The 10,664-nt window shown below is 50.9% G+C and overlaps 1 protein-coding gene across 2 annotated transcripts in view; it reads left to right on the top strand.

Annotated features, from left to right (window-relative positions):
• The window catches only part of Cpne5 (copine 5), an 83,437-nt gene that overhangs the window by 29,715 nt on the left and 43,058 nt on the right, over positions 1-10,664 (top strand). The window contains exons 5-9 of one of the 2 annotated variants that reach the window (XM_021221212.2): positions 338-377; positions 563-639; positions 5,186-5,245; positions 7,066-7,116; positions 7,415-7,478. In XM_021221212.2, coding sequence (XP_021076871.1) covers positions 338-377; positions 563-639; positions 5,186-5,245; positions 7,066-7,116; positions 7,415-7,478 — 292 coding nt within the window. The remainder of the gene's footprint in view (positions 1-337; positions 378-562; positions 640-5,185; positions 5,246-7,065; positions 7,117-7,414; positions 7,479-10,664) is intronic. The other variant, XM_021221214.2, reaches the window with a different exon arrangement.

Below are 10,664 nucleotides of genomic sequence, written 5' to 3'. Positions count from 1 at the left end.
TGTGTGTGTGTGTGTGTGTGTGTGTGGCAGGGTGTGGACGCCAGAGGACAGTTTGTGAGAATTGGTTTTCTCCTTCCTTCGTGTGAGTCTCGAGGACTGAACTCCGATCACCAGGCTTGGCCGAAAGCGCCATCTCCCTGGCTGGGAAATACGCAAATCCTAAGGGATCCTGGGTTATCTTTATCCCTGTCTTCACCGAAGTCAGGACAGGATGAGCCTCCAAGACTCCCAGTGCTCACACTGATGGAGCCTACTTGAGGGGTGAACTCGGAGTTGGAGACAGGGTTAAGTGGGATGTCCCCTGCCTGCCTTTACCATTTTTCTATGTTCCCTGTAGCTACGATGTTGACTCCAAGAGCCCGGATCTATCTAAACACGTGAGTTCTGCCCGTGACTGCCCAGCAAGCTCAGGCTGTCTCTTAAATGTCATATTCTGGCTGGGCCCTGGGCTTCACTCAAGGGAGAGTGTATCCATGGCTGCATGTGGTCACTTCAGTGGGGGCAGTGGGGTGGGTGTGAACAAGGTGACTAACTCTCATCTCTTCTGCCCTTGAATGTGCAGGACTTCCTGGGCCAGGCCTTCTGTACCCTCGGAGAAATTGTAGGGTCCTCTGGGAGCCGTCTGGAGAAGCCTCTCACGTAAGTGTAGCGGGGTACAGCCTGTCTGGGAGGCTCCCCTTGGAGTGAGCCATCTTGAGCCTGCGTCTCACCCAGTTATTCTGGAGGAAGCCAACCAAGCTAAGTTATTAGAGCTTGTGTCCCGTGGGGAGGGACAGTGGCTGAGAGCTATCTAGTCAGTTTGCAACCACCTCTCTTGCTGTGTAAGGAAGAGACCAGAGAATAGCAGAGGAAATGATCCACCTAATGAGCCACACAGCTAGCAAGTGGGAAAGCTGGGATTCGAACCCGGCATTTATTTGCACTGCCTGTAGGTGTAGGCCTGAGCTGGGAGCTAAAACCAGGCTGGGGCTGGATGCAGTGAGGCCTTCTCACCTCCCCTCTCTGACAGTGTGTGGGACAGGGTGGCATGGGGCTCCTGGGGAGAGCTGTTATTACTCTGAAGGATCTCTGGAGCCTCAGGATTCCCGCATGCTGCTGAGGGTGGCTTATCATCATTCCGAGGAAGCCCTGGGGACAGGGCCCAGGCACCAGAAGGCACAGACTAGGACAGGTGTCCAGGCCACAGGGCAGAGCATGCAAGAGCAACCGCTCACTTGCTTCTGCCAAGTTCCTTTTACACACTGTAGTTCGTAACGTGTGTGTGTGTGTGTGTGTGTGTGTTCCTGTGTATATGTCTCTGTGTATCTGTGTGTCTGTCTCTCTGTGTGTATGTGTGTGTCTCTGTATATGTCCCTGTATGTGTGTGTAAGTCTGTGTGTCTCTGTAGATATGTCCCTGTGTGTGTTTGTGTATATATGTCTATATGTGTGTCTCTGTGTACATGTCTCTGTCTGTCTGTCTGTCTGTCTGTCCGGCTCTGTGGGTAGGGTTTACACAGTAGACTCTTTCTCCTAGACACTTGCCTATAACTCTTCAGTAACTATATAGTAGCATCAGAACCTCAAGAAAAGTCTCTTTTCCCCCCTCAAAAGCCCCCTCTCTGGGTCCCCAGAAAATAATAATAGCTATCATTTATTGAGATGGGGGGAATAGGTTTGGAGCTTAAAGAATTTGGGGAACCTTGACAAAATTGTGGCACAAGAAGTTGGGGATATACACACACAGGGACACACACACACACACATACACACACACTCACAGCCGCATGGGAAAAGCAGTTGTCATTCTGGCATGAAGAGAGACTCCCAGCACTACATACAAACTAGACAAACATGGTAGCCTAGGACTCCGGGCTCCGAGGCAGAGACAGGAGGTTCTCAGAGCTGGCCAGACAGCTGAGGTGCAGATCTTGGGGCTCAAGTGAAAGCCACTGCCTCTTTATAAGGTGGAAATTAATGGAAGAAGGACCTAACATTAGCCTGTGGCCTACAAAGGCACACACCTGCACATACACCTGCATAAGGCACACACAATGCACATACACATCACATGCACACATACACATGCACACACACATACACATGCAAGTGTGCATGCATGTAAATGCACACAGTACACACACATGCATACACCTGTATGTGCATACACACACATGACATGCACACAGGCACATGCCTACACACACACACACACACACACACACACACATGTCCACACACATAAATGATACAAATTCGAATTTGCCTCACAGTCCCAACATATGTAGAACTGATCCCTTAAAAATAACAACAGTGTGTCGGGTCTAGGCTGCTCAGCAGTCAAGGGCACTTGCCGCTCTTGCAGAGGACCCTGAGTTTGGTCCCCAGGCCAACATCAGACAGCTCAGGATGACCTGTAACTCCAGGCTCAGAGGATCTGAAGCTCCCTTCTAGACTCCGGGCACCTTCCTGCATGCATACACATAAAAAAAAGGAGAGACATCTTTACAATCAAAATTTAGATCTCATATGTCCTTGGAGGCCAAGAATAGCATATAGTTGCTTTTTATTTAACTCATTTAGGTTTTTTACCAAAACAACAATGATTTAATTTAGAATTTTAGGGGTTTTGTTTTGTTTTTTGTTTTGGATGTTTTTCTTGTTTTAGATTTTTGTGGGGGTGGGTTTTTTGTTTGGTTTGGTTTGNTTTTTCAAGACAGGGTCTTTCTATGTAGCCCTAGCTGACCTGGAACCCACCATGTAGACACAACTGAATAATAGATAGAAGGATGCCTAAAAATTATATCCAGCTCACAAGACTGGAAGGATGGCTCTCGGGTTATGAACACACACTGCAGCCGGTGTCTCACAACCATCTACAGCTCCAGCTCCAAGGGAGCTCCGGCCTCACGTGCACACATGCATATGTGCACACATACACACAGAGTTAAAAATAGCAAAAACAAATTGAAAAAGAACAGTAGGGTTTTCCCAGGAGAAATCACAATTAGCTCTTGCTAAGAAGCAATGTTCTTTCATTCAAATTTACACGTTTTTAAGTTATTTTTACTCATTCTTCGACACGCGCATAACACATTTGGCTCCTGTTCACTGCCCACTGCCCGCTCTCAGCTTCTGGCTGAGGAGAAGCCGGGAGGTTGCTTCCCCCTCTGGCTCCTACCTGGCTCCAAACCTAACTAGTTCCAGGTCTGCCTCCTGCTTGCTGGATAGGTAGGGGATGAATGGATCCTCCCCTCCCCCCCCAGAAGATGAGCCCCAGGACAAGATCTGAACTGTAGCGGCTCGGGACACCTCGGAGGAGGCAGGTCCTTTCCCCCAGACGGTCTTGTGTGTCTAAGTTTAGCTGTTCATGACTCAACCCCACTGCAGCTCCTGTTTATTGCGCATCTATTCTGGGACAGACCTGAGGGTCAGTGCCTTGCTAGTGAAACCAACACGGGGAGCCCTCAGTGTTTGTGGGATCCACAAGCATTCACTCCATGCACTAAATACTGGATGTGCACTGACATTGGCCTGATCATTGTTCCCTGGACAATACCGTGTGGCAAGCCTGTGCCGTGTATTTCCTCTGTCTTAGGTGTTCTAAAGCACCTAAGGGTGATATAGAGTAGAGAACATACCAGACATGGTGGAGTATACATGTAACCTAGCCCTTGTGCGTGGAGGCAGGAGGAGTTCAAGGCCACCCTCAGCTACAGAAGTTGAAGGCCAGCCTTGGCTCCATGAGATTCTGTTTACTATTTATTTCTAAATAAATAGTAAAATAAAGCACACGGAAGTTGTGTGTGCCTCATATTTAAATGATATGGTGGCAGCCAGGTGGTGGCAGCACATGCCTTTAATCCTAGCACTCAGGAGGCAGAGGCAGATGGATCTACGAGTTCGAGGCCAGCCTGGTCTCCAGAGCGAGTTCCAGGACAGTCAGGGCTACACAGAGAAACCCTGTCTCGGAAAACAAAGCAAAACCAAACAAATAGATTTGCACACCCAGAGGTTCTATTGTCCCAGAGAGGTCCACGAGCCTGTTCCTTGTGCCTGTTAAGGGATGGTGGCATTGGTTTGGTTTCCTTGTGTTTGAGGGTGGAGGGGGTGTTGTTGTTTTGAGACAGGGTCTCACTACAGGGCAGCCTCAAACTCAAGATCCTGTGAAAGTACTGGAATCTCAAGTGTACACCGTCACATCCAGTTTCCTCTGAGCTTTGGAGTCAGCGCCCAGGGTCTTTTTCTGTAGCCCAGGAAGGCCTCAAACACGGCTCTCTGCCTCAGCCTCCCAAATGCTAGAATAGTGGGCATGAGCGGCTGCACCCAGCCAGCCGTATTAATTTACTCGGGTGTTGATGTGATCACCACACTGAGGGGCTTAGTGGGAGAAATGAAAAGCTTCACACTTCCGGAAGCCAGAAGTCCGAATTCAAGGTACCATCTGAGCTCCTTTCTGCTGCAACTGCTCTCCTGGATCTGAGATGTTGTGGGGTTTGTTCTCCCATCTTTGTGTGTGTCTGGATGGTCACCCAACCCATGTAATCTCATTTCCTTAACTGCTTTTATTTTTTTTTAATTATTTAAGTGTACACGTCTATGGTTGTGTGTGTGGATACGTGCACATGAACACAGGTGCCCTCAGAGGCCAGAAGAGGGCGTCAGATTCCCAGAGCTGCTCGTGAGCCTCCTGATGTGGGTACTGGGAACCAAACTTGGTTCTTCTGGAAGAGCATTCCTGGCTCTTAACTGCTGAGCCATCTCTTCAGCCCCTTTAATGGCTCTGTCTCTAAATACAGTCACATGAGTACATTTGGGCCTTCAGCATCCGAATGGGGAGGCACAGTAAAAATCACTGAGGCCCAGTGATGCAGTCCTCACGTGTAGCGGGTGTCAGGGTCACCCAGAGCAGAAGCTGGTCTCCACCCTCAGAGTTTCTGGCCCAGTAGGTCTGGATATGTTTGTAACACCTTCCCAGAGGACACTGGGGCTGCTGGTCTGGGCCCGACTCTGAATACCCCAGAGGTAGTGTAACTTGCCCAGGCTTTGCTCTGAAACCTTGGAAGATCTTTCTGTGGACTTTTGGTCCTGTTTTAATGATGTCCAGGGCAGACACCTGGCTCCAGGCATCCGTCTGTCCATCTGTTCTGGCCTGCGAAGACTGATCCTGGGCTCATGCACAGCTTTCTCTTCCTCTGTCTCCACAGGATAGGAACATTCAGCCTCAACTCCCGGACAGGCAAGCCTATGCCAGCCGTGTCTAACGGGTAGGTCACCATGCAGCTGTTGCCGTCCTGTCCTGTATTCAGCCCAACCTGCAGAGGCTGCCTACCGCCTCTGGGCCCAACTCCTGATCTAATCCCTGGATAGGAAGATAAAGGGTCCTGAGTCCCTTTTACAAGGTCTCAGCCACCCCTCTCTTCTACAAAGGCCAGAGTGGAGCCTGCTGAGGCCAAGTGGCTCTTAGGATTTTAGGGAGTAGGGTTGGGCTCAGAAGAGTAAACTGTGCCCAGGGTTAGCAGGCCTGGGACCTCTCAGTCCCCTTTGTCCTTCCAAGTTCTGCCTCATTCCCTCCCTGACCCCCTTCCTTCCTCTAATATCCTTATTGACTCCTTATTCTCCATGGTTTCCCTCTTAAACACCGAACATGAGCCACCTTCTCCCTATGAAGTCCATTTGGCTCAACTCTCCCGCTGCCTTCATAGCTCGCCGCCAGCTGCAGAGGGCTGTGCACTTCATCGGTCTCCACTCTGACTTCATACTTTGGGCTAGCCTCATCAAAATGTGGCCAATACAGACCCTCCGTGGTCTCCCCTCTCCTCTCCTGAGGAGAGTCTCCATCCTAGCTTCTTCTCATACAGTGTGGGCCTAAGGGCCTTTGGGGCTGAACAAGGGGGTCCCAGCCTCCTGCATACGTGGAAGGAGCCAGATGTGGACTCCCTCACAGCTGGGGCCCAGTGTGGCTGCTGGTTTAGGAAGAGAGTGGGTACCTTGAGCTGAGAGGAAACAAAAGCAGATGTAAGAGGGGAATAAAGGCCAGAGGGAGCGGGGAAGGAAGGCCAAGCCTGTGGGAGCAGGCTGAGGCAAGTGAGGAGGGAAAAGCAAGATTAGAAATAGAAGGTGAGGGCCCAAGGCAGAGCAACAGATGGAGAGCCAGGGGCGGAGGAGGCTGCTACCCAGAATCTGCCTGGTCCTCACCAGGCCAGTGTTCGGGGAAGGACTGCCCGAGAGTAGGGGACAAGTGTAGGCACTGCCACATGCTGGGGCCAAGTGTGGTCCCTACTCTGTTCACTGGATTTGGAAAGATTTGGTTTGTTTCTTCAGCCCTAGGAGGCTTCTCTTCCTCTCATTCCTCCTCATCTGGGAACCTCCCCGTCCAAAGGTTGATGCTGGGGAAAGTTTGGGGGTTCTCATAGGGTTCCACACAGCATGTTGCTGCTGCCCTGGGCTGGGCAAGAGCTGGGGTGTGGATTTTATAGTGCCCCTCAACAGTGAAGCAAGGATACAGGGAGGGAAACTGCCCATCTCAGGCCTTCTCTGCATAGGCACTGTGTGTGCATATTAGAAAAACAGATTCTAGGTCACCCTCGTATATGGGCAGGGACAGGAGAGTAATCTTTGACCTCTAGTCACATCTGCACCACAGACATATGACTCTCCCTCTCAGTGACCCTGAGCCTCCTGACTGAGTCTCAAACCTTAGAGTGACATGGGCTAGTCCTTGGGGCATCTTCCCACACACACACACCTACAAGGGGAATAGGGGTGGAGTAGCCTGAATAGAACCCCTTTCCAGCATGCCTTCCTGAAGGGGCTTCTCCGCTGTAGATGGCCCGTCCTTCTTTGACCTGCCTGGCCCCTCACTAAGGAGAAATGAGTTGTCTCTTGTCCCTAGAAGGCCCCAGCCAAGGAATTGAAAGGGAGGTAGCTGCAGGCGAGAGCCAGGAAGAGTCACCCCTCCCCGAGACCATAGCACATCCTCAGCTGCTCTTCAGTAGTGAAGGAGACTGGCTCAGAGCTGGAACATCAAGGGACCCTGGGTCAGCCGGGTACAGGGTGGCTAGCCCACAAGGTCTTTTGCCCACAGAAGTGGTCTTTGGATGGAAAGCTCCAGAACCACTGGTCCGGAAGCTTCCGGGTGAGTCTGGGTGCTGTTGCCATTCTAAGACCTCCCTGGTGGGCCTTGGGAGCAGGGGGCGGGGCCACTGAGGCTGGGGGCGTGGCCCCAGCAACACACAGCTTGGCCATATTGCCCAGGCACTTCTGAAGACTTTCTTTCTCAGGGGTGTTGGGCAGATGCCTAGATGGCACAGGGTGGGTATGGGAGTGGCTGACCCAGGAGTGTCAGGTGGTTGGTCTGTCCTTGTCTGGCTTGTCATTGTTTTGTTGGTTTGTTTTGTTTTTTTTTTGTTTTTTTTTTGCCTCTTCTCCTTCAGTGGTGTCCCAGGGAAGAAATGTGGTACCATCATCCTGTCTGCAGAGGAACTGAGCAACTGCAGGGTAAGTAACAGAGCCTATTTCTCCGTGGACCTGGAGGGAGCCCAGGCTAGACAAGGCTCCTCCTGACCTGGCTGGCATGAGACTGTGATACTGGAGCTAGAAGATTCCATCCTTACGGTTGAGCAGAGTAAGATCAGGAAGGACCAGCCTTCCAGGTTCTCTCACAAGTCCCCCAGCCCAGACTGTCCCTGGGCACTTGCGATTTGGTCATCGATTTTCAGTTTTGTTTTGAGCATAAGGTGACCCCCTCTGTGGAACGATCAGTTTTGTCTCGGGCATGGGGTGTCACCCCCTGTGGATCGGAGGGAAGAAATGTGTGTGGGTGTGGCCATAAGTGTGAGTGTGCGCATGTGGGTGGATGTGCGCGGGTAGGTATGAATACAAACGTGGGTGGGCGCGGCTGTTGCGAAGCCGAGAGTCTGCAATCCCTGGCAGCCTTTGGTTTTGACTCTTGTGTAGGACTGTGGCGAAGCAAGCAATAGGGGTGGCTCCCCACACCAAAAAAAAGGGCTCAGGGCTCTGACGGCTGATGACAGGAAGACACGTAAAGATGCTGTACTGACAGATGTTGCCATTTGTCAACTGATGAGCGCTGTTCTAGTTTGCTGTGGTAAGCACCGTGTCGGAAATGACTTGTGGAGGAAGGAGTTCATTTTACTTTATAATCCCAGGTAGCAGTCCAGCATTGAGGGAAGTCAGAGCAGGAGCGGACACCATGAGCGTGGCTTACCAGCTTATTCTCAGGATAATGATCGATGAGTTTCTTATAGATCCCAGACCCACCTGCCTAGGGACGGCCCCACCCACAGTGGGCTGTGCCGTCCTACACCAATTAACTTATCAAGACAACCACCAGCTCCCCCAGAGCTGGAGAGATGAGTCAGTGGTTAAAAATGTGTATTCTCCTTGCATTGGACCTAGCACCCATGTCTGGCCGATCATAACTGCCTGTAACTTAAGCTCCAAGGGGATCAGATATGTCTGGCCTCTCACAGTACCTACAGTCAGGGGCGCACACCCATACACGTAATTAAGTGCATAAATAAATAGCAAGAAAAGAAAGAAGAAAATGCCTCACAAAATGATCACAGACCAACGTGGTGATGGAGGGAACTCTTCAGTTGAGCGTCCCTCTCCCCTGGTGACTTTAGGTTTCTGTAAAGTTGACAGTGGATGCTGACGATGACAGACACTCACACTGGTCCTGAGACATAAGATGAAGCTCAGTTGTTCATGGGAGAAGGCCTTGAGCAAGAGTGTCATTTTACCAGAAACTAGAGCCTCTCTCTGGAACAACAGGATGCAGAGCTGAACTTTATTCCAGGTCTGGCTGACGCTAAGATCAGGGCTTGGGCTCCCAGGCCACCCAAGCCAGGCATCCCTGAGGTCAGTGAGGAACCTCTCATGGAGGGAAAGGCAAAGTGACAACTCAAGGCCAAGCCTGGGTGCAGGGACAGGACTCCTCTGGGACTATAAAACAGAGGGGAAACAAGACTCTCTGACCTTCCCAGATGGAGAAGCCTTCCCCCAGTGTCGGCCATGTTATAAACTATGTATCCACCATGTCAGAAACTATGTATTCACTACATCAGAAACTATGTATCCACCATGTTAGAAACTATGACAGAGCAAGTTAGGTCACAGTTAACCCCTTTTAGAATAATAACAGTAGAACACATTTAGAATCAACATAGTAGCCAGGTGTGGTGGCGCAGGCCTTTAATCCCAGTACTTGAGAGGCAGAGACAGGAAGATCTCTGAGTTCAAGGTCTGGATAGCAAGTTCCAGGATACCAGGAACACACAGAGGGATCTCATCTTAACAAAACAAAGAATCAACATGGGACACTTGAGAGAGGACACTGTAGTTACGAACACTGGCTGCTCTTGCAGAAGACGGGTTTGGTTCTCAGCACACACAATATGGCTCACAACTATCCATAACTCCAGTCCCAGTGGCTCCAACTCCCTCTTCTAGCTTCTAAGCCCAGAGCCTCAGGGTTCCCTGGTTGTGGAGCAGTTGGATTAATTAACTGATGCTGCGGATGAAGGGGATGGGGATGTTGCTCAGGAGGGGCTGTGGGGAACTGCTTGCTGGTACCAATTCAGTTTTCCCTGAGCTCAAGCCCTCCTCCTTGGTTTATCTTTAAGTAACACCAGGGAGGGCACTGTGGAGTGTCTAAGCTTAGGGGGGTTGGTGCTGGTGGTTTCCCAGCAGCTTGTAAGCATCTTCCTTTACCACCTTAGACCCCCTCCCACCTGATATCCCCTCCTCCCTCCCTTCCTCTTCTCCCCCTCCTCCCTGCCTTCTCTCTCTCTCTCTCTCTCTCTCTCTCTCTCTCTCTCTCTCTCTCCCTCCCTCCCTCCCTCCCTCGCTCTCATCCTTGGACACTGCAGTTTCCTTGCTCGAGGCTCTTGCCCACACTGGGGGGTTTGGGTGCTCCCTCCCCCACCAGAGGCTGTCAGCTCCTTTTTCTTCTGGCACATCTTTGGCTGAATTCTCTCTTTCCCTAGAATCCTTGCAAGGAACAGACTAATTCTTAGCATCTGGCTGAATTAAAATAATTACATGTGAGCAGCTTTGCAACTCAGGCTTTCAGTGGGAGGATCAAAGGGAGAAGGCGGGGTCTGGAGTGGGTCCGCAAGGCGTGGGGCTTCCTGCCTTCAGCCTGGAGCCTGTGTGGGTGGCCAGGGACAGCAAAGGATGGAGCGGATACCAGCCTGTCACAGGCTTACTTTAGTAGGTAAATGAAAAACCTTGCTCATCAGAATATTAATGCCAAGAAGGTTCCTACAGTCAGATTTGATGGAAGCATATTTGAGATCCTTGTGTAGACAGGATGAGCCTCAGCTCTGCAGTCACCTACACTTCCCCATGTCCAGTGAGGAGAATGACAATTCCTTCAAGGTCTTCAACTTTGAGGCTCGCTTGTTGACAAATACACCCTGTGCTAGAGATTAAACCCAGGACCTTGCCCAGGCTAAGCAAGCACTCCACCGCTAAGCTATATACTAGCCGTCTTTTTTATTTAAAAAAATAAAATAAAAATCAGGGCCTGGTATGGTGGGGGCATACCTTTAATCTCTGCTAGGCAGAGGCAGAGGCAGAGGCAGAGGCAGAGGCAGAGGCAGAGGCAGAGGCAGAGGCAGAGGCAGAGGCAGAGGCAGAGGCAGAGGCAGAGGCAGA

Source organism: Mus pahari, chromosome 21 (genome assembly GCF_900095145.1).
Source record: "Mus pahari chromosome 21, PAHARI_EIJ_v1.1, whole genome shotgun sequence".
Lineage (NCBI taxonomy): Eukaryota > Metazoa > Chordata > Mammalia > Rodentia > Muridae > Mus > Mus pahari.
This window is presented reverse-complemented; position numbering and strand designations above follow the sequence as displayed.